Source organism: Orbicella faveolata, unplaced genomic scaffold (assembly GCF_042242905.1).
Source record: "Orbicella faveolata isolate gen_17 unplaced genomic scaffold, um_ofav_v1 contig_4, whole genome shotgun sequence".
Taxonomy (NCBI): Eukaryota; Metazoa; Cnidaria; class Anthozoa; order Scleractinia; family Merulinidae; genus Orbicella; species Orbicella faveolata.
Window position 1 is genome coordinate 12,698,510 of NW_028301569.1, and position 27,603 is coordinate 12,726,112.

At 37.7% G+C, this 27,603-nt stretch overlaps 3 protein-coding genes and 1 pseudogene across 4 annotated transcripts in view; 1 reads left to right on the forward strand and 3 right to left on the reverse strand.

The window, feature by feature from the left end:
• Positions 1-2,422, reverse strand: part of LOC110045114 (receptor-type tyrosine-protein phosphatase epsilon-like) — a 44,866-nt gene extending 42,444 nt beyond the window's left edge. For both annotated transcript variants that reach the window (XM_020750717.2, XM_089275817.1), the window contains exon 1: positions 2,115-2,422. In XM_020750717.2, coding sequence (XP_020606376.2) covers positions 2,115-2,262 — 148 coding nt within the window. In that variant the 5' untranslated portion in view covers positions 2,263-2,422. The remainder of the gene's footprint in view (positions 1-2,114) is intronic.
• On the forward strand, positions 9-611 carry LOC149101468 (uncharacterized; annotated as a pseudogene).
• Positions 2,423-3,493: 1,071 nt separating the features above from the next.
• Positions 3,494-5,412, reverse strand: LOC149101469 (pituitary tumor-transforming gene 1 protein-interacting protein-like). Its single transcript, XM_089275943.1, has 2 exons — positions 5,371-5,412; positions 3,494-5,269 (listed from the first exon to the last, which is right to left on the reverse strand). The coding sequence occupies exon 2, from the start codon at positions 4,884-4,886 to the stop codon at positions 4,359-4,361; it is 528 nt and encodes a 175-aa protein (XP_089132069.1). The 5' UTR covers positions 4,887-5,269; positions 5,371-5,412; the 3' UTR covers positions 3,494-4,358.
• A 1,816-nt stretch (positions 5,413-7,228) lies between these two features.
• Positions 7,229-26,562, reverse strand: LOC110045200 (potassium voltage-gated channel protein Shal-like). The gene is made up of 5 exons (XM_020750800.2): positions 24,908-26,562; positions 19,608-19,770; positions 18,261-18,338; positions 17,048-17,149; positions 7,229-11,750 (listed from the first exon to the last, which is right to left on the reverse strand). Exons 1-5 carry the CDS (start codon positions 25,993-25,995, stop codon positions 11,307-11,309), a joined length of 1,875 nt encoding a protein of 624 aa, XP_020606459.2. The 5' UTR covers positions 25,996-26,562; the 3' UTR covers positions 7,229-11,306.
• Between the last annotated feature and the right edge of the window lie 1,041 nt (positions 26,563-27,603).

Sequence of the window (27,603 nt, forward strand, 5' to 3'; positions counted from 1 at the left end):
ATTTCACCATGGAAATGAAGAGAGATAACATCACTCCCTTTCTTGACACATCAGTTACAAGAGACACAGACAGTCTTCTCACTACCACTGTATACAGGAAACCAACAGACACTCACCAATACCTAGCCTACAACTCACACCATCCTCAGTCAGTGAAACATGGTATTGTGAAATGCCTTTATAATCATGCTAAACACTTCATAATGAAGCCTTCAGCTATTGCAGAAGAAAAGAAACACTTGTCATCAGTATTTGTTTCTAATGGATACCCGTCCTCATTTGTACAGAGGCTCATGAAAACAACAAGAGCAACAGCTAACCAAGAAACCACACAGGAATTTAAATCAATTGCCATTTTACCCTATATCAAAGGTGTACTCAGAGGTTCTTTGCCGCTGCCTACAATAACAAGGCATATGCACTGTCTTTAAATCTGACACAACTCTAAGGTCCTACTTAGTGCAACCTAAAGACACCCTTGAACCAACAAAACAAGACAGTGTCATTTATAACATTCCTTGCGAATGTGGCAAAGTGTATATCAGAGAGCTATGCGAGAAAGGATAACACAACAGTTTATGTTTCATGTTAAATTTAAAAGCAGATACTGATTCAAAAGTTCTAAGATAACTATCCATTGAGTTCCAAATGCCAACTGTCCTTCGACCACCAGCAGTCTTGAAAAGCGGAATATTCAGCATCTGTGAACTTCTTGTGGTACACCTGCTCATTTCTCTTCGCTTTATGAATTGAGAGGAAAGGTACTGGTACTCTGATACACAGGATGGTACACATTTAAAGGCCATGACAGCATTTCTAAGGTATGACTGAGTTGCTACTGGTAGCCATTTAAGCTCTTTCGGGACTGGTGTGACATGATCATATTTGCGCGCTCTGGTCACAATTCGAGTTGCAAAGTTCTGAATACTTTGTAATTTACTCATGTTGTGCTTAAATGTGTTGGCCCATGCCTTCGAACAATAAAAAAGCTGACTAAAGACCAAAGCATTTACTATGGTTAATAGAGTCAGCGGATTCAATTATGAAAAGTCTAACAGGAAGTGAAAGAGCAAAGGAAGGAGCAAAAGAGCGAAGGATTGAATGAATCTCCCATGCATGCCTACAACTTGGATTTTCCAAGTTAAAAAATGAACTTTCTGTAGGTCAGTATACATCTTTAACAAGCAATACAAATCAGCTGGCTCTTAGTTTTGTAAGTGATCAAAAGCTCTACCTTTTAAGAGATGGTCTGAAAAGCACCTGCACATCTTTGTAATTAAAATTACTTTATAAAACAAAAATTATGGAATATATTATCACCCAAAACATCTATAAGCAGCTTAACATTGCACTACTAGTGCTATACTTAGGCATGAAATAAACTCATTCCAGCCAGGTCAATGAAATATGTTGATTAGGAAAATTAGCAATAAGGTAAGGGTTAGATGTAGAATTAAGAAGAATGTTTTTCCACAACAAATATAGTAATTAATATCAGTTCACTGCATGTGAGGTAAATAATACGATCAAACACCGCAGTTTGATCACTGTTCTATTCAACCACAAGATAAGCTTAATATAAGTTGTTTCCTGACAATAAGATAATTTTTCAGCTACCTAAAAAGATTCACATTTGAACAAGAAGCTGCAATAGTAAGCTTACAATGTTTTTGTTGTTGTTGTTGTTTTACAAGAGAAAGCTGGCTGCTTTTCTATCTCCTATTCGTTTACAACATAATAGGCTTTTTAGAGTGATAAGCTTCCCCTATCTACGATTACTTACCTTCTACCATCTCAACGGCACGTTGCAACGAAATAATTTAGTTTACATCCGGTTAGAATCAATTTTAACGAGAGGCATTTTCTCAGAATTAAAGAAGCACCAAAGTTTTAAACACGAGTGTAATATTCACATACGCACTTCTGTAAACTACCTGGAAACACTATACGCGTTAAAGCAGAAACGTTTGCAATTTGTACACAGCATCCATAACATTGAGCTAACACTCTCAGCTGCTTCAGCTGTTTCGTGTTCCCTCAAAACAGGACAACTTAAACCTGAAAATAACTAACTTAATATTTCTCAATAGCAAAACAACTGCAAAATATCTCACCTAAGGAAGATGCCTCAAGGATGACCACAAAAACCCACAGAAGCGTACAAACATTTATGAAAGTCACAGAAATAACGTTGACAGCGCGAACGGCGCTGAATCCGTCTGACAGTTTTACACGACTCGCAGCCACAAGGCGTCCATGCATCTCTCTTGCTCTAGATATTGTTTCACAATATTATCGCACAAGCCATCCAGATAAATGGCTCAAAACAACAGCACACTGTGCCGCTTAGTTTGTTCGTTTAACCCGGTAAGTTCAACTACTTCCTTTAGTGCCTGCCGCCATAGTGCTCAACAAAGTCACGTGATATAACATACACAAATGGAAGGAAAATGAATAAAATGTAATAATTTAACAATAATGCAATAATATTGACATAAATTTCTTAACACTCAGTTTATTATTTTTTTTACAAAAAATGCTCTTCAAAACGGTCTCTTAAAAATTATAGAAAATGGCATGTGTACTGTGTCCGTGGTTGTAAGTTTCAATTAAATCAGATGCCTTCTGGAGTTTGATGGTCCTGATTATGTACATTTTGTTTCAAATTGTGTCAGCTCAATGCTTTAAGCTTAAAAGAATCAGTTCTTTTCATGGATGATTTCTTTAACTACATAATAATTTGTCAAGTTAATTAGTTACTAAAGGTGATATTAGGAAGGGGCTTATTTGCTCCTCCCATGGAGTGCTGCCCTACTGACTCCTATCATTGGTTAGGAGAAAACTGGCTGCAGGTTTTCAGCATTCATTTTAGTTGGTAATCATCATTTTCAGTTACAGATCTGCACATCTGACTGGTTCTGTCATTGTTTACTCTTCACTGACAGACCACAATCAAGTGTTTCCTTTGCCTTTCAAAGTGAAAAATTTTTAAATTACTTAATTTTTGTCCCCCCCAAAATTAAAAATGTAGGTTTCTGGCTGCCATATTTCTTTATAGTCTGCTCCTTGACAATTCATATTTAGGAGACCTGCAGGTGTTTTTGAGTCTATCCTTCATAATTCTGAAAAATCCCAGGCAGGCAAGATATAAATGTAGCCCCATCTTGCCCAGTTGCTCAGGAAGCCAATCACAGCCCCGGATTCAGTTTGTCTTACCTGCTAATGGAGCTGTAGCCAAATAATAAACATATGTTATTTGCTGGCTGGGAAGTCAGTATAGTGAAAAATTATGGCCAGTTTCTCACTTCGTGGACCAACTTTGAGCCGGCAAATTTCTCTCTCTCCCTCTTCCTCTCTCTCTCAAATCACTTTTATTAAAAAAAAAAATCGGAAACTTGTTACTGTGACCATGGGCAGAGATAGGAAAATCTGGACAATGCTATGAACCATTTAGATTGCAGGGTTGTCATCATGCCTCTTGGAAAAAATATAATTTGATATCCAGTTGTGAATCAGTAATTTTAATACATTTTAAAGAAAAAAATACATTACTTCAGTTCAAAATCTTCATCTAGTTAAGTCAATGTAAGAACATCACTCCTCACTCAGATAACATTATACATTTCTTCCTTCTATTTACATTTAATGGTCATTGTGGCACAAATGAATAATTTATAGCCATCTTTGTATTTGAACTACTTTTAACTGCTTTTTTTAACAGTGAATTGCTTCAATTATTTAGTTCTGGTTACAAACAGAGAAAAACATACAGACGTGAAATCTGCCTAGAATGCACTCTACACATAGTAAATGTAGTTCATTCTCATGACGTTTAGAAAAAAAAAAAACGTTTTGGTTGGCAGCTATTAAAATCTTACAAAAAAAAAAAAACATATTTAATTTCTGGCCCCAAAATGGCCATAACTTCAAATCGCGTTGTAAAGGACTTCAACAAACACAGCATTTGGAGAGAACAACAGAGCTAATGTATGCAAAATATTGAACCGGAAAAGTTGAAATCATTCACCCAGAAATAGGTTATTAGGGATAAATGATTCATGAAAATTTAAAAGTATATGGCTGTGATTAACTAGTCGAAATAAGGAGTAGCTAGAAGAACACGCTAAAGAGAGTGGATAAAACATACGCTTACATACGCTTATCGTGTGCCCTGCAAGCCAATATAACCTTAAAAATTCACCTGAAAAGAATTACGAAAGATAAACAGGGATTTCTCTTTTCTCATCAACGACAGCAAACTCTTGAATTGAAGTTTTTTCTCGAAAACACGACATTCTGACAGTAAATTGGTAATAATATGACTAAATACATCATCAGAAAGGTCCTGAAAAATAGATTTAGAGATTATCGTCTTCAATTCGCTGATAGCCCGATCCGGGCCGCAAGCCATACTTCTTGCGAATTTCATCCCTCTTGACTTCTCTCTCGTTTCGTTTTTGAGCATGGATGGCCTGCATTTCTTCACGTTTACGCTTCAACTTCTTGTCTTCTTTATCCATTCGCTTTTTCTTACACTTGTTACACTGACGACAACAGCAGCAGTATATACAACACCCAAGAAACACCAAGAAGACGCCAACCACGGAAGGCACCAAAATGATGAGAACGTTCCCGGCTATTCGACATTGACCATAATACCATTTTCTGCTAGGGCAATCTCGAGGGACAATTTTCGTCCAGCCAGGATAATTGGTACATTTTTTAGTAGAAGAACACCAATAACACGCGGAATGTCCGGTGCAGTCGCTGCAAGATTTGTTGAAGCTCTGACAATCGACTTCCTCAGCAGCTGAAACTGGCAAGGTGAAATACACAATGAAGGCTGATACCAACAACGAAATAAACAAGCGCTGTTCAAAATTCATGACGATTGAAGATTGTTCAGTCTTGAATCGGGATATTCTGACTGTCTGTCCTTCTTCTGTCGTCTTTAAAGTCGCCTCCTTCGATTACTCCCAGTACTACACCGTCTTTTCAATGAAGTAAAGTGAAGTGATTTGTTCTTTTCAAACGCAAGTAACGTTTACTTTGACAAGAGAAATCCCGCGAATGAATGTTCAATTCTGAAAGACGAGGATGAACAGCGATTCCTTTAAAAGTTTCTTCGACGAGAATCGTACATAGTACCACAAATCGGCGAATTCTTTCCGTCTGGAATTTTTCACAGCGCAGTGCGACAAGATCAAAAGTACAACCGACTTTTCGTGCGCACGAGCTACGTCACATAATTCAAAACACATTCTTCCCCCTGGAGGAGAGAGAAATAATAGAAATAATAACAACCAGTAAAACCCTTTGCAAGACAAAACATTATACAGCTACCTGCATTTTTGTGATAAATTACGATACCTGATAGCAGTGAGAACAGCACAACGGCATTTTTAAGGAGAAATAAGTGAAGCTTATATCCAGGAAAGACTTCCTTACTCTGGGTCCCTAAGTAGCTGTTTACGCTTGGGTTATCATGGAACGCGAATTATCATGAGATTGAAAGGAACAATACAAAAACTCGTTTTTCTCACAACGTGAAATTTGAAATTCAAATAAAGATGTTATGTCACCTATGATTGTTCATCCTATTCCTCAGACCCCTTTTTGTCCGAGTTCTTGACACCTATACATTTAAAGTGCGCGCTAGAAGCCTGCAAACCGGCTCCTGGTGGGGACGGAAAAAAAATTCTGCGAGCAAGCGCGCTAGGGATGTTTCAGTTATAGGGAACTACATGCGGAGTGTGCGCTAAGAGTGATTCAGTTAAGAGGGAGCTACATGAAGACTGCACGCTAGGGATGGTTCAGTTAGAGGGAGTTACAGGCACGATCCCTCGTCAAAAATAAATTTGTATTTTATCAGCGAAATTCGCAATTGTCTAAATTTGTTCAGTACCTCGATGGCTCTAAAAACGTGCTCCAGCCATATGCGCAATGACAGCGTTCAATTCTAAATGGAAACACGAAAAATAAGCCGTCGTCGTTTGCGTTCCTCAGACGAAGTAGAACTTGGCCATTTCACGTTCTTGCTCTGCAGAGGAGAGGACGGCAAAGAAATGTACGAAATCTTGTAGCGCACGTGCACAGCTTTTGTTTTGCTCATTAAACCTTTTGTTTGGCGACGTTCTCGTTGCCGTTGTCGTCGTGGTTTGCCTAAGCTCCCAATTCAGTTAAAGGGAGGTACATTTAGAGTGCGCGCTAGATGTCATTCAGTTATAGGGAGGTACATTTAGAGAGTGCGCTGGCCGCTGGGGATGGTTCAGTTAGAGGGAACTACACGCAGAATGTGCGCTAGGGGTCACTCAGTTATAGGGAGGTACATTTAGAGTGTGCGTTGGGGATGGTTCAGTTAGATGGAACTACACAGTGTGCGCGCTAAGGGTCTCTCAGTTATAGGGAGGTACATTTATAGTGTGCGCTGGGGATGGTTCAGTTAGAGGGAGCTACACGCAGAGTGCGCGCTAGGGGTCTCTCAGTTATAAGGAGGTACATTTAGAGTGTGCTCTAGGGACGGCTCAGTTAGAGGGAGCTACATGCAGACTGCGCACTAGGGGTCGTTCAGTTATTGGAAGGTACGTTCAGCGTGTGCGCTAGGGATGGTTCAGTTAGAGGGAACTACATGCAGACTGCGCGCTAGGGATGGTTCAGTTAGAGGGAGCCACATGCAAAGTGCGCACTAGGGGTCGTTCAGTTAAAGGGAGGTACATTTAGAGTGTGCGCTGGGGACGGTTCAGTTGTAGGGAGCTACATGAGGAGTGCACAAGGGGTGGTTAAATTAGAGGGAGCTACTGGTAGAGTCCCCGCTAGGGTGGTTCAGTGCGTATATGGTCGCTACGCCCCTAACAAGGGAAGGAATAGTCAGACTGAGGGAGGAATTTTAAAAGAATATAGGAATAAGTAGGGGAAGGGCACTATCAGGGTCAGGGGGAGATAAATTAAAGAGACCATAGAAAATTCGGTGGAGGAGGCACCTGAATTGCAGAGATGGAGGCTATGATAAAGAAGGGAGCTATTCAAAGTGCTAGGGGCCTTACAGCACAAACGTTTCACACGATGCGATATCGATGTTTCTCTGTATTTCAAACCAGTATGCAAAATGACGTGACTCACTGCTGGCCAAGGATTGTATTTACTTTTTAAACAATTTTATCCATATATGAGATACCGGATTTGTTTCTAAGACTTCATGACGTTTGTGAAGCAAATAAAAATATAAGAATAGTGTTGTAATTCTGTTTATTGTCAAGGTACATTTTGCTCAGTTCCTGGTATAAATAAAACCTGCGGCGCTGGATGCTCATAAAAAGTTAACTCAAATACTCTTTTCCAGTGTACAATCAGTTCACAGCAAGCATCACAACTAATAATTGTACAAAATGTTTAAGACATATTTTACTATTGCCACTTAATAACTAGCCTCCGCCACAAATATTCGTTTCGCCTGAGTTACCCCAGGAAGCGGAGAATGCAAAGTAAATAAATTGTAACCGGTTCCTTTTCATTAAACCGAGAAGTTTGGAAGGCCAACATAAGGATGGGAGAAAAGTATTCGCATGCTACAACAAATGGCAAAGGTAAAGCACATTTAGCCGTGAAATAAATACAAAGCAAACTCCTGGAGCTGGCTCCTTTCTTTTAAATTATAATTCTGAGACTAGGATAGTGTTACGCCCTTTTGCTCACAAAGTCAACTTCATATCTCTCCCTATCCTAAGTACATTTTATGTGATCTAAAGTCAAGATCAGCCCTGTTATTCTCATTAACTGGAATTATAAAACAGTGAAAAGAAAATAGAAACTGATCTCTACTGGGGGTTAAAGGTTCACTCAGTTCAGCAAACGAAAAAAAATCCCTGACTAATCAAATGGTTTTGGCTAATTCTTACATACACTGATTACTTTTACTCTGTATTAATTGTAAGTGGACAAAACATTCAAGATTGTCTTCATGAGACTAAAAGAATTAAAGGATCAGATAAAAACTGGCAATATATTTGAAGCAAAAAATAAAAACTAAAACTGCAGAATTGTTGAGCAACAATTAGAAACAAGTCTTCATCCCAGCCATTGTGTTGGGAAAAACAGAATGTAGAATGAGATAATCCAGTCTTAAATACGATTTTCAATTCATCCAAATAACGACTGAAAACTATAACACAAAGGAAAGAGAACATTGTGCGGCCTCCGCTATTCACTCTCCTCATTAATTTTTATGGGCAAAAAGGTTGAAGCAACCTAATCAACTCCCCTGGCCAAATAATTGACTAGACTTATGCATTGAAGTCAAGGCCCAATAGATGAACTCCACCCATGGGTTCCTTGATATTACCCTCAAAAGAAAGGACAAGAGGAGAATGCAGAGTGAAGCTGCCAATAGAGTACGCCAGGACAAATCATGCCTCAATACTTTTGAGGGTAATGAGCATTTTTTGGCTTCTTACGACAATTTGCATTATGTTAGTAACATAAGCAATGTGAAGCATTATTTGAATGTAAGGGAAAATATCAGAAATGTAATTATAACATACAAATTAGTGAGGAACGGAAAATAATCAATAGTGACCTTGCTATATAGGATGATACAGATTAAGTTCATAACTATATGAGCACAATGCAAACATACTATAGTAGCCTGAGCATAACTTTATGAGCACAATAATTATTCGTCCAAGCCTACTACGAATACAGAACTTATTTGTAAGATCAATTTCTTTTTTGGACTTCAATCCAATATTCTTCAACTAAAATACCAAAACAAGGAGATTCAAACGAAAAAACAGGCCAATAAAAAGAAAGTTAAAATTCTTAAATTCCCTTTACACTTCCTCGATTAAGAGCTCAGGTGCTTAATTCTTGCCGCTGTGCATTTCATTTTTCAAAGATAAATCCAACCATACCTTTATACAATTGAACCTCTCTGATACGGACACCACAGGAACCGAGCAAAGTGTCTGTATTAAAGGGGTGTCTGTATTGGAGAGGTCACTATGATGACGTCACTTTGACGTCTCCACTGACAGAATCAGGCCCAAAAGTGATTCACTTGTGAATTTCTGAATCTAAATGATAAAATGTCAATGTTTGTATAACTGCTGACAGGAAATGGTACATACTACAAATTATCAACACCTAGTCTCTGGAGTGTCCATAATAAAGAGGTTAAATTGGTATGAATTTGCTCTCTAGGGCCGAGATTTAGTGTCTGTTGTCTGTTTTAGAGAGGGTCCATATTATAGAGGGTATTTTAGAGGAACTTTATGAGAATTTTGTCAGTACATATGAAGCTGTCCGTATTAGAGAGGAGTCCATATTAGAGAGGTGTCCGTATGGAGAGGTTCAACTGTACAAATACCATTTTGGCTGAAAAGCCCTTGACGAAAATCACATTCCCTTTCTACTTCTGAGCTGATCTGCTTTTTTTTTTTTTCAGGAAAAAGACAGGTTCTCAGTAAGTTTTTTGATGATTGAATGGTATTAATGAGACGAGGGGCACTTAATTGAGGAAATACATAACTCTGTTTGTCTTTCCAAACAATGTTTCACTGAAGGTACCTGTAAGACCTGTTTACATGTAACAAAATACAACTACATAAATGCAACTTATAACACTTTTTAAGTCTTCAAATGTGAATGCATGAACGTGATTTGTGAAACAAAACACATATTACCCTGGAATGTGCTCTTTTAGCAGCTTAAATGTACACAATTGAAATGTAAGTCTGGTATATCAACTGGTTACCTTTTGCGTACAGTATTTTGTGAAAATACCGCTAAACTATCAGGAAAAGAGCAGAAAATACATAGCTCTAGTCAAGCTCTAAAATTAAATAGTTGCTATAAGTACCTTGACAGATAAATAATCATCATAAATAGTAAGCTAAATTTTCTCCTTAGCTTACCGCAAACATGCATTTCTTTGTTCTTGTCTGTAAATACAGACCTAGCTGACCTAACCCCTGTCTCAACTAGTGGTAGTCTGATGTCAGGTAGCAAAGTTCACAATGTGGAGGAACCTGTGCAGGAACTCACATAAAGACTTCACATATATTATTGCCTCTACCAAACAATTTTTCAGTTGAGACCACCACAAAGCAATTTAAATTTCAAGTCCTCTATACAAATGCAATCATCACATCCATATCTTTACAGCTTGAAATACCTGAAATGTTTTAAGACACTAACCTTTGGCCATCTTGAATTATGGTAATAAATAAGCTTGCCTTTAAGGCTAAACGTCAATGGTATTTTTGGCCACCCTTGATCCATAGCAATATACTTTGACTCTCCTATAGCATGGGTATCCGGGGGGCTTTCTTCTGCTGCAGCAAACTTGTAGTGCAAAAAAAGGCAAAGGCTGCGAGGACCCCTCTCCATTCTCCCTGAGGTTTTGCCACTATTATTTTCTCAAATTTGCCACCACATAAATAAACTTCCAGCTATGCAAACTAATTCTCAGAGCCATTTCCAGTTCAGTATTTGTCCATAGTTTCCCCACTGTAAAGCAGGATAATCCCAGTGGACTTTCGATATCTTTATTCTTGAACATCCCAATATGGCGCAGACCCACTACAAAATGATATTGAGTACCTCTTAAATCCACAACAGGTCTTCAATCCTTGCATTCTTGTGCTCTCCACATGGCACAGTGCTTTGCTTTCACGTCTCCTATAGCCACACTGCACCCCACATACAAGATATTTGTCCATTAAAGGACCAGTTCAATCTTCACACCAGCCTGTTATGGCTGTGCGATGCCATGCTACAATGACATAGTCATTTTCATTCACATCTCTGAACTCGCATGGACCAGGTAATCACCTCTCTGTACTTTTGAATACTCCTTCTATCCACTGGTTTTGTAGAAAATATGTCTAATTGAACTCTTGGATAAGTAATTTTTGACGACCATGCGCCATATACACAAAACTGTGCACTGCACATTCTGGTTTTAAATAAGACTTGGAATTTGGTAAAAACTTCACCAAAAGTTTCCATACGAAAAAGATGGATAGTTTGTTCAAAGCTGCATCTGAAATGTTGTGGCTTTCAAACACCACTCCGCAAAAACTTTTTAAATACCAAGTATTGCAGCTGTATTAAATATGTACTTGTATTTCAAATTTCAGAAATTTTTTCAAATAATATTTTGTAATAATTTGAAATCTCTTGGAAAGTTAATAGCCACAACTGGAGCTAAATTTCATGATCTGAATCAACAATGAACTTGATGTTGGCACTTGCTGGCAACTTTCACCCTATGAGCAAACTCACTCACTTTGTTCTAAAACAGCTTGATTTTAAATTACTGTGTGAGACCCCCGCCGGTCATTACAATTTTCATATCTGCGATTGGGAGCTCCGTCATGAATATTATTTGGGACTGCCACAGTTTCAAAATCTGGGAGGGTCACAATAGCTGATGTGGTGACATTATTAGGTTGTTTGTCATTATGTGGCTTAGAGTTAACTTTGTGCTTGCTTTTCACGTCATTCATTGCCATGTAATCAGTTAAAAATGCATTCTCAAGTTGATGTGCAGGTTCAGAGAATGATCTTGTTCGCTTCATGCATTTCCCTGCATAACTGTTTCGGTTATAACAAGCATTGTCACACACTGCCGCTAATGAAACAGATGAGGAGATTGGTGAACCAGATGGAGTACAAATTGGAGTAGACAGCTTGGGAGTTTTGCGTACAGGTTCTCCTTTATATGAGTACTCCATTTCTACAAACTGCCGTGCCTGGTGAATGTCAAGCAAGATAAAGATAGTGAGTTCTACCTGCAACATAAGCATCACAGAATTTTTGTTCCACTGGTAGTAGCTTTTAGGCCACTGCTTGCTCTCAAACTCTAGCCAGGGCTAAAACCCTAGGCACCTAGGTCTGGAGCCAAACTCACTAACCCTTAGGAGACCATGTCTTCTGTTGAAATTTATGCTTCTGATATTAAAGAATAGTTCTTAAAGTCATCCTCCAGAAGATATAAAATTCTGTGGTGCTAGCAAACGTTTAAAGCACTGGCTCTGAAACACAGCACATTTGCCATTCCCATAGAAGTGAAGGTGAGGAGATCATGCATTAAATAGTATCCAGTGTGTATACCCAGCCCAGCTCGATTAGGCGTAGAAATTTTCGTAGATCTCTATGACTCTATGGTAGTATTTTGAATGTTTAAGCTCTGTTTCTCTTGGATATGCATACACCATGGAGGTGTAATGGCATATAGTTATTGTAGCAAATGTTATACCGCTTAAGAAATGTTGAGTGTTATTACAGATTGCATTTTTTTAATTGTTTTCAATTTAAAATTCTGTATTGAGTTTACCCTGACTCCACCCTACGCTCTATGCTATATGTTCTTCCGTCTACGGTCAAAGTGTTATGCTCTTAAAGCTCATATACTCCATGTTCCACCATCTACGCTCTACGCTCTTCATGTTTATGAGTTTATCAGTTCAAGAATTTTTGACTACTCTCTACACTAGCTTAGAGGCTTAAGAAAACAGTAGAGTGACAAAAAATATTTGGTTGCGAGTGCAAGTTTCTCGCTCATCTGCGATGCTCTAATTTTTGCAATTGTAATTTATTGGCTTTCTTTATTACCTCATATATATATTAAAGTGTTATTACCATTTACAGTATTTTAATAATCTCTTTAATTTACAATTCTGTGCTGAGTTTACCCTCTACACTCTACGCTATATGTTCTACAGTCTACAGTCTACATTCTACTCTCTACGTGCTCCATGCTCTACGATCTTTGATCTACCCTCCAAGTCCATCTACACTCTACTCTACATTCCACCAGCTACTCTCTTTGATCTCCACTCTCCGATCTTACCATCTACCCTCAAAGCCCATCTACGCTCTCCTCTCTATGTTCTACCAGCTTCTCTCTTTGATCTACATTCTACCCTCTAAGCCCATCTGCTTGGAAGGTTATTGGAACTTTTTAAATTTTTTTTTAAATTTTGTAAATTTTGTAATTTTTTAACGAAGACTAAGATTTTTCATTTATTTCCGACACGTTTCATCTGTCTGAGACTTCTTACAACTAACATTGAACAGCATATATAGCACATCACCATGCTGAAGTTTAATTTCCTATGGAAGTGAATAAATGCTGAAACATGCTGTAAACGGATGTTACAAGAAATGCCTAATGCATATGTTATTGCGTGTTGTTATATTTTGGGGGCCATACGATTAGCGCTAATCGTATGGCCCCCCCAAAACATACTATTTACATAGATGTGCTAAAGTAGCAGTCTGGTAAATGTCTCTGGATAACCAGCTTGATGTTAGTGGTTCTGAGTCAAACCATTTATTCGAACTTGAAATGAACATTCTCCACGACAAATTACGACCCCAAAAATGAGCAAACAACATGTCCACATGGTTGCAAAACATCCACTAAGCGTGCAAAGTCATGTGACCTAAGTATTCGCACTTTTTGAGTACACTATAACAAAATGTCCTCCACATCACTTAGCATGACTACAGTTAAATGTAGATTTAAAGACTACTATTCTACCATTGCACGATTTACGTTTTAGCAAAAGTTATTTAGTTCTGTTACTGTATTTAACTTCCCTGAATAAAGGAAGTAAAAACCCAACTGGGTAACTGCGAAGCCAGAGGCGCTTCCAGAATTTCTTGCCTTTCATTAAAGGCTTTAAAGTGCACCTAACCCCAAAAATTTTTTTTTGCTATAACGAATCTAGACTTTATTTGAAGCATTTCGGCGAAGAAATTTTTGAATTTGGTTGAATCCTCGATTTGCTATGCCTTTTCAATGTCGCACTTGAAGTGTTTCACAACTGCGTTTTAGGGAGTCTGGGGCGGCGGTACCTGATGACGTCTACCCAGGAACCAAACACAATAGTACCTCAGTCAACTCTCTGTATTTGCTCGAGAAAATGGAACACAAAACTAATCGTTTCGATGTATTTTGGGACTAAAACGTCCAAGTTTTGTCTCCAAATCATTTCTTTTTGTCACTGGAGTCAGAGTTAAGTTTCGATTCGGAAGACTCCGAAATAACTTAGATCGAGCACATTCGACAACTGTGAACTCACTGCTTAGAGCTTTGAGAACAATTTACAATATTTCAAGCGACGAAGGGGAAGACTTCTTTGCAGATGAGCTGCTTGTATATTAGGAATGGAAAGCTAGATACGAAGTGGAGGAGCAGGCAAACGAAAAGCAGGAAAGAAAACTCAAGGACTGCTTTGGATGGTAATTTCGTCAACTAAACATAATAAGATTCCCACGCGTGTTTATAGCCCGTTTACATTTGTCCTTAGTGAGAATGTATTTTGTCAAGGTGTGATTGTTCTGTTAAATCCAGTTTGTGCTTTACTTTCAGTTGAATGCTTCGTGTTTATAAGAGCGACGTATGTGTTGCAGTTTTCAAGACTTGATGACCTCCAAAACATTGGCTTCGATCGATTGAAAATCGTATTGTTTGGACCTGTATTTTTGAAGCTGCGGTAAGCAAGGCGGAAGGAAACATTTCATACAATTACCGATTTCACATTGTCACACGTTTTAAGTCGTAACTCCAAATAACCAATGTAAATTGTTCTCAAAGTTTGCAGTGAAATTCATCGGATAAGCGAAAAGGATGTGTTCCCTAAGTGGTCCGCAGATAATGTTACGCGGTCATATTTTCGACGCTATTGCACAGAATCTTTGTCGCACTGCTGATTTCCAAACCTTCGAAAAACTCTGTGAGTGTAACAATTTTGATATCATGTAATTCTAAAGGATTAACCTTCGACTTTCATCTAAATCGAAAGAGAAATAAGTGTTGGTTAGCGGCGTACAGTTACGATCTATTTGCATATCAGTATAACACTTGATCATGATCGGATCACACAACTTTGCCAGTTATGTTATAAATACTGCGGGATTGGAAGATATAGGTTGTCGGTAGTATTTCTACAAATTGCTGGTTAGCTTTAAGCAGAAAATTTATGAAAATAGCGTTCGAAAGTCTGGGGAACAAATTCCAGTGAGAGTTCTTCAATGATTCTCACAGATTCAGTTCGCTTGTTTCGCTTCAACAAAATCAACCATCGTTTACGTCTTTATTGCACCATTAGCCGATCATCGTCAGTAAATTGTACAGTATATCTTTCTTTAAATCTGGAATATTGCTGCAACAGCCGATAGCACCTCTGGAAGGCATTTCTGCGCACTTTTCGAATGTGTATTGCACCATCCTGAAGGAAATGAGAGGATGTGAGATATCCAACCTTCCTGGGTAGATGTCACAAGAGCCGCTGGACCCATTCTCCTCAAACTCGGTCGTGAAACAAAATGGCGGTGTTTTGGAGCTATTTTCAAGATTTCATCGGGGTACAGAAAATCGAGGATTTAACGGAATCCAAAAATTTTTTCGCAGAACTATTTCAAATAACAAGTAGTAATAACAAGTTTTAGTGAAAAAAAATTTGGGAGGTTAGGTGCACTTTAAACATGGAGCTATTTCTAGTATAGCACATAAGCTCGCCTCTAATAAAGGCCCTATTGCTGCTCGTAGGATGAAACGACTCAAAGGGAATGCACAGACACTCATTTAGTGGCTTTTGATGGGTAGAAAACTGCAGAGTGCTAAAATTAGCATCTTTGTAAAGAAATAAATCAAGAAACGAAATACTACTTTCGTCAATAACATAGTACGTAAGTTTGATATGATCATTCTTGCTATAGAGACAACTAAGAAACTCTAAAAGGATTTCTTTGGGACCCTTCCAAACCAAAAATGCCTTTTTTTAATGTTGTAATGTTTTAATATTTTTTTCAATTTTTTTTAACTTTTTAACTTTTTTTATATTTTGGGGCCATATGGTTAGTGCTAATCGTATAGCCCCCAAAATATAACAACACGCAATAATATGTGCATTGGGGCATTTCTTGTAACGTCCATTTACAGCATGTTTCAGCAGTTATTCACTTCCATGGGAAGTTAGACTTTGGCACGCGTAAATAATTCCCTGAAGAAGTCTCAGATAGAGACGAAGCGCGTCAGAAATAAATGAAAAAAAGCTTAAAACTACATGAAGTCTTCCCTTGTGCTGCTCACTAGTCTTTGTTAAAAAAATAAAAAATTGAAAAAATTTCAAAAAATTAAAAAATTCCAATAACCTTCCAAGCAGATGGGCTTAGAGGGTACATTGTAGAGCATAGAGCATAGCTTGAAGAGAGTAGCTGGTAAAACATAGAGAGTAGAGCATAGATGGGCTTAGAGGGTAGATGGTAGATCGTAGAGTGTAGAGCAAGTAGCTGGTAGAACGTAAAGAGTAGAGCGTAGATGGGCTTAGAGGATAGATGGTAGATCGTAAAGCCTAGAGCATAGATCAAAGAGAGTAGCTTGTAGAACATAGAGCGTAGATGGACTTAGAGGGTAGATGGTAGATCATAGAATATAGAGCGTTGATTGAAGACGGTAGCTGGTAGAATGTAGAGAGTAGCATGTAGATGGTAGAACATATAACATAGAGCATAGAGGGTAAACTCAATACAGAATTGTACACTTAAAAGATTATTAAAATACCGTAAACTGTAATAACAATAAACATTCCCCATGTGCTTTGATATTTGCTACAATAGCTGTAAGCCTCTACGCCCGTACATAGAACCGTAGAGCATAGATGGTAGAGAGTAAACTCAATACAGAATTTTAAATTGAAAACGATTAAAACATACGTATATGAAGGTATTTGTGCATAAGAATATGCTACAAATTGCAATCAAATGTTATCAAATAGGCAGGTAACCATAGTAACAATACACAACTATGGTAAAAGCTCTGAAGTAGGAGGCAATGTATCTTTCCAACATGTAGGAGGAGACTAGTGATGAAAATGTAGAGTCGTAGAGCTCTACGAAAATTTCTACGCCAAATCAGGCTTCATAAAATGGCGCCAGTTGCCAGTGTGAGCTTGGTCTTTAAATTCCCTCACAGCCATTGATCTTCAGCAATGATATGGGTAACAGGCTAATGAGAGACTTGTTATATCAAATGACATACCGTAGCCTTTTCCAAGCACTGAAGTAGATGAGTATGCTGTTCATCAAGATAATTTTTCTCTTTATTACTCACTGGAATTTGTGTCAACTCCAAGCCAGCACCCTAAACAAAATGACCCATAGATCAACAGTAGATCAACAAAACCTCCCTGAACTTGTTTTCACAAGAACTACATAGACATCTGCTTACACACCACTTATCCTTGGAATGTCTATTCACTAACATCACAACTGAATTGTCCTATCCCAATACAAGTACTTCACTGAAAGTACTGGTTCAACAAACAATGACTCAGTGAGTAGTTTGCCAACCTAGGAGGAGCTATTGGGAATTTTTACAGTTTGTACAAAAGGGTAAATCTTGTTGCAACCAAAGCAACAGAGACCAAAGCAGCGTTGTCCCTAACAGCTGGCAGCCAGCAGAATTAACCAGATACATTTTTGAAAGAAAAAAAATTAAGAGAAATAAGTTAACTTAGTTTTTCACTTGTAGTAAATACACTAATGGAATTAATTTTCTCATATAAACATAATCTGGTTGCTGATACATTTACAAAATAAAATTTAAGCAGCAATATTGTGTTTACTGCAAAATCACCATGTCATTGAAATAAATTCTCTTCATATCTGGAACCCAAACCAATCCCTTTTAGCACATGTTTTCTGCTACACATTACATGCAAGGCTGAACACACACACTTTTTTGGGGGGGGGGGGGGGGTACCAGGAGCGGAAACAAAAATGAAAATAGGACAACTGAAAACCACTTGAGCAAGACTAATTTTTGCAGAATAAATAAAAAGATACAGTCACTGAAATAATCAAAATTTTGCCCCAAGAATCTAGGGAATGCCATTTCTGAGAACCTACAATTTCACAATTTCCTGGCAGGTATGCCCCTGGATCCACTAGGGTGGAGCACCTTTGGCACTCAGTGGTCACTCACCGGCTACTTTCCAAATTTTCCCGCCTACTACATATCTTACAGACAACACTGCAATGAGTTTAAAATATGTATATGAAGGCACCCAGTGGCTTGGTCACCCCAGAAGTATTTACTTTGTCTTAACCTTATGTTGGCTTTTGCTACACTGTACATGTATATTACACTCAATATATATTTAATGTGCAACTGACACTATTCTAGATAAACCATTCCAAAAGCATAATAATTCATTCCTCCTGAAAACACTGCTCTCAGCTGTTTCACTAACCAGTGGTACATTCTCCTTATCAGGGGGGGAAACCAAAGCTGTTCCAGCCATCGTCTTTGAAATGGACACTCTTGCTTTCTGAAAGTGAAGAAAAGGAAACTATCTTGAAGTGATACCTTAAAGAAAACAATAACCCTATCCTTCTTATTTTATACTGAAGGGCCTCATTGTTTAAAATGATATTAAAAGAAATTAATCAAATTAACCTTGGGTTAGTGCTAAGCTGGAGGTTAAATTTCTTAACCATAAGTTTGTTAACTTGGGGCAAAATTGTAATGTTCAAGGCAGGACGTGTGGGTTGGTTAATTTAGCATCCTGCAATACTCTGTTAGTTTGGAAAACTCAAGTGGCTCCACTTGAACTGAATTAAGCAAGCATGTAGTCAAGAAACCACAACTTTAGAACATCAAATCATACTGTTTGAGAAGGTTGATCAGGGAGAAGTTGCATATTCTTCAAGGCAAGTTAACCAATAGTACTGCAAAGCCAAAAAAAAAAAACAAAGCCTGGCACCAAACATTTGGAACATCAGTCTTCCAAACTGTTTCAAGTAGTTCTTTGTCCAAGTAATCATTGTTTATGATGGAATTTTGAGGAAGGTGACATTTTTCTTGCCTTTGCTATACACTGAAAAATAACCTTGCCATTTTACTTTAACTTCCCTTCACTTTACTAGAGGTTAGACAGTTACTGGTTACCAACTCTGCTAAGTGGTTAAACTTTAACCTGCTGGTTTACCCAATGTTAGCTGTAACCTAGCATTGAAAAATACTCAATTTTACTTCACTTTACTTTTTACCATGACCCCTGGGGGTAATGGGCCAAGAATAAATGTTCATCATTGTTGTCCTCATCATCATAATAATAATCATCATTATCATTTTATTTAATTGCCACGCAATAAAAAGAAGCTTATATTACATTGTATACATGTATATATAGATATATTAACTCTTCATTACATTTAGTCTTACTAATGTTTATGACTAACCCTCTTTGAACAACTGGACCCAAATGCATTAACGGTGAAATACATGTTCAGCAAATTTGATAAAATTTCTCCTCCACACTTATGGCTCTGGTACTGTGTTACAATGTAAAGGTAAATGCCAAAGAAAACTAAGAATATTTCATTGTCTTTTCTTTCCTTTGAAAAAATATATCAGTGGGGCAAATGTAGGCCTACTGCTATGGTGTTGGGCATTGATTCAAATAAAGGGATGTCTGAATGTTATTTGAGCAGTATCTCAGTACATTGACTAATATTACACGCACTAGCCAAGTAGATAAATAATGATTCAGACTACCAGACATATAAATATCCCCAAGAATTATTTTGCAGCATACCTTGTGAGCTTTCCTTTTATCTGCTCTCTGGTTTTGCAAATATATTCGACTAAAATTAGATACAATGACAGGCACTGGTAAAGCTATCACAAGGACACCACTGAGAGAACACAAGCTACCCACAATCTTTCCAGGGGTTGTTTGTGGTACCATGTCACCATATCTGAAAACAGAAAATAAACAAAAATATTTGCACACAGTTTGGTGCAGTGCAGAGGAGTAAGAGTACCTCCAGCCTCTCAATGGCACATTTATCTTCAGCATTTGAATAATACACATATACTTCTCATTTTAATCTGATCTTTCTGACAAAATACATGAACAGGTGAAAGAGTCAGACTATGCCGTGTTTTATACAGTTGCCTCCAACAAAATCATGTGTGTACTAGAAATGCAGCAGAATGCACCTGAATGCACATAGATTTTCAACATTTTCAGAATCAGCAACCCACCCCAGCCCCATGCAGGAGAAGGTAACCAACTCCAGCATTCTGCCACACTTGTCTGCCTTGATCACGAGCAAGTATTGCCCCACCTACTTTACAATTTTCTCCAGCTTCTTTATTTCAATTTGAAATTTCATACCAAAGTTAAACTACATGTAGAGCAAAAAAACACAGAGAAATTTCAATTTTCATCAGTGTATGCCTACAATGATATAGGTGCTGCTCAAAGACATTTAAAACTCTACTAACTAAAGATGTTTGTTGCCAAAACAGTGGAAAAATGACTAAACTTTCACCACCAACATAAAGAAAGAAGGTGTGGTTTATCTGCAAGGTTTCCAAATAACTTGAATATTCAACTACACAGGAGTCCTACTTCAGACTTTAAAGAAAACTAAAGTCAAAGAATTGAGAAACTAGAGCCACTAGCCTGAATTTCAAAATGCAACTACGGCTTGTTTACTACATGTATTTGATTGCTCCTTTTTAACATGTTAGGAAATAAAACTTTTCAGCTTGGATTTTTGCAAGGACATGTGTTACATCTTCCCCAGTGGTTTTCAGCCTGGCAGACTTTTAGAAAAAGGTTGGGAAAAGTGCCATAATAAATAAACTTCAGGATATTGATCTTATTGATTCCTGTGGCTCCCATTTGTTCCTTAACTTTTACACACATCTGAGCATCCACAACAAGAGGGGAAAAGTTCATGAGAAATATAGTCGGTATCATGTAACAAGTTTTCTAAAGAGCTAGGAGATATTTGGATGTTTATGAGATGTTTATTTAAGTAATTTTCTCAGACATACCTAGCATGCAAGACAGAGTTTCCCTTCTCTTTCTGCTTGGTGAGAGATAGGAGAGAACCTCTGCTCACAACTGCTGGATCATTTGATCAGCTGCCATCCACAACCAGGGACAAACAAATTAGAAATAAAGGTTTGACAAGTTTTAGCCAGTTTATGACTTACACATGACTGATAGGGTTCAAAACACTGTTCGTTTAAGAGACTGCAGACAATATCCGCTGCCCTGTGATTGGCTACCAAGTTTCAATTAGCCAAGATCCACTGCCATGAGTTCATAACCTATGCTTCACATTCAGAATTTTGTCCAATGAATAACTGACAATCTCTGTTTGCACAGTTTCAGAAACTATTGCTGTACATTATTTCACCTTACATGCATTCACTATCAAAGGAGCATGATATGAGGGTCCACAGGCAGGCTACTAAGCTTAACACTTCGATCATTTCAAACCAGTTTGTTTGTCTGCAGCTAAGCTTGTGGTTTGCAGAACAGCGTGACCTTGAACAAAGCCAATTTTTGTTTAATTTGTCTGTTTCTTCGTCGCTCCGTTCTTCATACCACTTACCAAAATTTCTGTAGTTTCTCTAATGTATAAACAGTGGTAAGGTTGGAATTCAAGAAATTCACCACAATTGAACCAAAAATAACATAAACTTGATTGCCTAGAAACGTTTTACATGACAAAGGTTCCCTCTCGTCTCTCACCAAGCAGAAAGAGAAGGGAATCTCTGTCTTGCAAGTTAAGAGATACCAAAAAAGCTTAAGGTAGCTGAATACAGTTTGTGGTTCTTGTGCCTCATTTATGATTTTTCTAAAATCAAGCTTTAATTCTTGGATCCCAAAACGGGGAAGATGCATGTTAAAAGCACAGACTTCAATGTTGTGATAGTTTGATGTATGCAGACAGTCTGTTGTGTGTTAAGATCATTGAACATCAAGCAGACAATAGTTACAACAGCAGCCAATATCACAGCCTTATTGGACAAAGACAAAGATAACAAAACCAGCTAATTCTCAAATATTGATATTTGTTCTGTTTTTGAACATGACTTGTCCTCACAATCAGTTACAGTTATTCTAGTAATTTTAAGGCCAAATGAAATTAATTCATAATCATTCTGTGTGTACAAGTAATATCAAATAATGTCAAGCAATATATTTTGGTTATGTATCTAGTTAGTTGTAATAACATACAGTGTCACAAATTAAAGAAACAAATAAAATCTCTGACTAGCAAAATCCTAGTCCCTTGATACACATATAACAACATCCTAAATTAAAAGAAATCAAAGCCACTCATGTTTATATTCAGGGCTCAAAAAAGTGCCATCCAGTCATCCAGGACAATTAGGTTTTCCTGCTGGAATTATCTTTTCATTTTCAGTTGTGCGATGGGGACAAGGGCCCAAGCAAGGTGTCTGTCAACTTAATTACAAAAAGTAAACTAAGACTTGCCCAGAGCAAGCAAAATTTGAGAGCTGCTTCTCCAATGAGCAAGCTGAAATTCATTTTTTTCTTTATTTTTTTTCAAGCCCTGTATGTTTGATTTGAGATGAGATCATCGAAAATATTTGACATAATAAAATTGATAAACACCATATCATTTTATTAGAATATCGCAGGTCACATGAAAATATGGCAATAATTTCTCACAAACCCTGAGCATAACAAATACCCCTTATGACTCTAAAGGAAACTAAACGTTTCATTTAGGCTATACCATGAAGTAACTTGTATGCAGTATATTCTTCTTCACAGTTTAAGCATTTATGGAAAATTTGACTGGATTTCACAATACCGGTACACAGTGTAGGCACCTTGATATTCAATTTAGCACAAATCACACATTTACATAATAAATTAGTACTACAGGAGAGTTTTAACATTTCTTGGATTAACAGAAAGCCAAACAAGTATAACTTGCATACCCATATTTTCAGTATGTTTGGAACAGTTACAAAAAAATTGATGATCACCACAGTGTTTTAACAAATAAATTGATTGATAAAATGGGTTGAGTCTTTCAATGTAAATATAATTATTTTACAGACTATCTAAAATATATGGTTACTTGGCCAAGAAAAACAAGTTTGTAAGGAATCAACATAAGAAATTATTATTTTTCCCAAGGAGTGATGCCACTTCCTTCAGCATATATTTTCCAAAGTAAACACAAGAGACAGCAAAATATCTCACTTTTTCAACATGGCAATAATGAAAAACTCTCAAAAATATAAAATATTCATAAAGATGAATTGTCCACTGCTGCATATCAAATGAGTTAAAAAACAGTCAGATACTCAAAGGGATCAGTAAAGCTGGAAAATGCAAAATTATGTACAAAGTCGAATTTAATGCCACACAGTACTGATAAGTATAGGACACTGTAGTAACCATTTAAGCATGTTTGTGCTGTCTCGGTGATGGTGACTAAAAAGGCCCTAATTACACAAATTTCCTATATCTTTGTGGTATAAAACTAACACACTCTACTGACTCTTAACAGGAGGATAATTACTGAGTAAGAGACTGTTTGATATTATATCTTTAATATCTGACCCAACGGAACCATTTTCCTGAAATTTCTCATTTAAAGCAAATGCCCTTTTGTTAATAGTTTTTTGTTTACTAGCTATCAACTGGATAAACCAGAACAATTCCTCATTGAACTGTACATTTTCATTTTTAAAGTCTAAACAAATTCCACCAGCTGCTGAATTTCTCCTGGTAAATTTTCTTTCAATTCCTTATTAATTTACCACACACAGAGAGAGCATCTTATCATCCTTGTACATTTATGCCACAAGCACTCTGTACACAAAACAGCCACATTTGCACTTGGTTCAGAGCTAAACTCACATCCAACCCATCACAGGAAGCAAGACCACCAGCAGTTAGGAACTGTGAGAGGGTAAAAACTGAATTTTCAAAGGCAAAACAGGAAAAAAATGCCATTAGCTGTCTTCTTTCATGGGACAGCATTCACAAGTTCCAAATGCCAATCGAACTGTAAATTGTTCCTTTGTCAAATTATGTGGGCCAAAAACATAATCATTTCTTGCAAACTCCATCTTGATTCTAAGTGTAAATAGGGACCTCTAAATTACCTAGGTAGCATTCAGCCAAGTAGAGAGACATTAAACATGCATGATATATATCTTTTTCAACCAAATGATCATGCTTTAAATACATGTAGTTGACTTTACATTTGGCCAGAAAAGACTTATCATTCCAAGTTGAGTTTGAAAAGTTGCACTTAATACATTATCACAGTTAAACCTAAACTCGACTCATTAAGCCGACTTATCTGCAGCTTATCTCAAAGACCACAAACAAAACAAGCCATGGCGCTACTAGCTTCGAAAGTTGTAGTGATTCTCATTCACCAGCATTTCACATGAACCTGTAATAGACATTTTCTATTAAATAACCGGCAAATTAAATGCGAAGTTTAAGAAATGTTAGCCAATATTTATTTTTTTAATTCAAGCAATTTTCCTCTCTCTGTCCCCCCCCCCCCCCCCCCCAAAAAAAAAATTGGCGACGTATAAGACCAGCTTGTGACACTAAAACGGAGAAAACTGATGTTGTACCATTTGTTTGAGCTCGCACGTTCATCAATAAGATATGGTTGAAAACAACACGAAGTAAACATAAACACATTCACATCAAAATAGTTTTGTTTTACAGTCAAATTAAGCCTCGTTCGTATTTGAAAGCTAGGGTATCGCCAAAAGCATGATTACAGCCGGATCGATTCGAGGCCTGGAAGCCGATAAATTACCCGGCCTGTTGTCTTAACACTTCATAGGACTAATCTGTAACAACTGTCATAAGCTGCTTGATAACTGCACTTCGATAAACTTCCTGATGTGTCAGATAGCAGAAAAAATACCGGAAACGTCCTCTAGACTACACTAGTTACAAACTGAGAATGTCACAAAAGAATTCTCTACACGTACATAACAAAAAAATGTTCTCAACAAACTTGCATGTAATTTGTTCAAGGATTATCTATGTCAACATAACAGTAGAATTGTACTTACCCTAATGTGGTCATTGTGACAATCGTGTACCAGAAACTCGCTGGAATACTCGTGAAATTCGTGTCTTTCTCTCCTTTTTCCACATAGTACATAACAGTGGCGAAAATTATCACCGCCATTGACAGGGAGAACAACAGAAAGCCGAGTTCTGAGGCGCAACTCTTCAGTGTATACCCCAGGATTCGAAGCCCTCTTGAGTGTCTTGAAAATTTGAATATTCTGAAGATCCTAAATACTCTCAGGGTCACAAATGCGCCACTTATAGAATTATCTGGCATAAAGAGTCCAACATAGTAAGGTAATATAGCTACCACATCTATTATGCTCATTAGATCTCGAGCGAACTTGAAGCGGTTAGGAGCTGCGTACAAGCGCGCTATGTACTCAACAGTAAATACTATGACACAAGCTGTTTCCATCGAGAAGAAGGTCTGTTTATTGACGTCGCCAAACGTTCCTCCTTCTGTTGGAAGTGTTTCCACCACAGTGCTGATCACACTAACAGCAATAAAGAAACCAGTGATGTAATATGCCAAAGTAGCAAGCCGCGAGCTTTGCGGATTTTGAAAAGCAGTCCACATCTTCTCGCGAATTGTCGAATCTGTGTTTTCCTCGCCATTCTGAGAACCATCCTCCAGTCTATCAGGTTCAAAAATTCGTTCTTCGCATTCTTTCTTCCTTTCGCGAAAATCTTCCCAACAACAATCGTGCACCACATCTTCAGATATACCGAAAAAGCAAAGTTCGTCTTCAAAGGAAGACACGCATTCTCCCCGCGGGTAGTGCAGCTTTCCATTGCGATAATAATTCAAGACATGGCGGAATAAGTCCGGATCTCGATCAAAGAAGTATTCTTTTGTTTCCGAATCGAAAAAATAGTCCTTTTCGTCACTTCCAAGTAGAGTTTCCGGGAATCGCGCCAATGTATTTTGCCATGTTTCAAACCGCCTCCCACTAACATTGATGGTGACTCGCTCGTCGTTTTTTTGTGATTCTGGCGGAGGTGGCATCGGAGACGTTGCTAAAGGAACCCATCCGACAGCGGCCGCCCTCGCAAACGGCAGCCATGCTCCTACATCGGTGGCCATGATTGATTACGACGGCCTTACATCGAAGGAAGTGATCCAAGCTCACTTGTAAGTCGCGCATCTACTCCGAGCTTGAGAGACAGGTGTAAAAGGTTGTCGCTCTGCTGACAAACAACCAGTTTAATTTATGCCAGCGCATCCACGGATCGATTGAGACATCGATATGTTTGTACCATTTGTTCGAGCGCTGCCTCCTCGATTATCCACCCGGGACGCGCTTTACTGACGGATGAAAGATAATTTCGATCAAACGTTTGATTTCTTCGATGCTTCGAAATGTAGAAACAAATCGCCTTTGAAATCAATCAAATGTTTCAGAGCTCCGGGCACAAATTGGTGTCGAGTATTGAGAACCAAGGACCATGAAATTACTCTTAATCCACAGCTTTTGTTCAAGAGTGAAATACATAGAGCATTAAATTGAAACAGCTTTAGCGTTCCCAGCTTCGGTATTCTTTTTACCTTAGTCTTAAAAAGACAAAGCAAAACACGCTTAAAGCGACGTTTTTCATTACAAACTGATTGATGCAATGCTAAATTCTTCTTATGGCTTTCGCATGAGGGAAACCTAATTGCAAAGGATATTGTTAATTAGCATTGGATTAAACAAATTTAAACTCAGTAGCCAATGAATTTCGAGAAAGATGACTGTTTGATTGATAGTTTATCAAACACCAACAGGGCATCTATTGTTCGCCTGTCATGCCTTCGCGCCAAATTTGCAAACGGTGCAAGCGAAAAATAATATTCCTTCTTTTTTTTACTTCGTTACGGGAGTCTTTTCCCGTAAAAAAAAATGTTTGTCATCATTTTAAATATACCCAAGAAATTTGTTGGGTAATCTTTATAGGGAATTCGTAAATAGCAAGAAATAAATGAACGCTTTTGAGTTGTTTGGGTTCATTTTCGCCTTGGAAGACGCCGTCCTGGTTTATAGTGCTTAATAAATAATGGAAAAACATCCAAGCAGAAGGATGTCGTCGTCGATGAATTTAAAAATAAAGGAAGTACTACGTGAAAAAGTTGTCTCTCGAGTTCTTTTTGCTAATTCAAAGCCGGGCCTTCTTGAAACTACCAGAACGTAGCAACTCCAGGGAAGCCATACAGCATAACATTTTAGTGTTATAGTTATAGTTTTATGTTTCTTATACGCTTTGTAAGAATGAACCTTGTGTATTGGTTTTAATTTTTTTCTTTTTGTCATTTGTAGATAGCTAAATACCCTTTTCCTATGCGATAAAAAAAGAAAACTTTAAATTTTATAACGGTTTGAATAAAATCAACGTGCCGGAACGGCGACAGTAATTGTCTGGAGCAACTTACATAATATGTTGTCTAATGCTGACAACTCCAGCCTGCTACCAAAGCAAACGCTGGCAGCAGCTTGTTCAGTTTTGTTATCAACTACGGAAATAAATTAACTTTGCAAATAGGAAGTTGAGGTTGTGTTAGTAGTGAGATCCATTTGTATACCGCTGGGTTTGAACATAAGTATATTGTACATATTTTAATGTTTACCGTGAACAGAAAACACATTGTTAAGCGTTTTAAAAGGTTTTTTAAAAGTCATTTACTCTAAAACGTTCCGTTGACATTTTGTGGATTGCT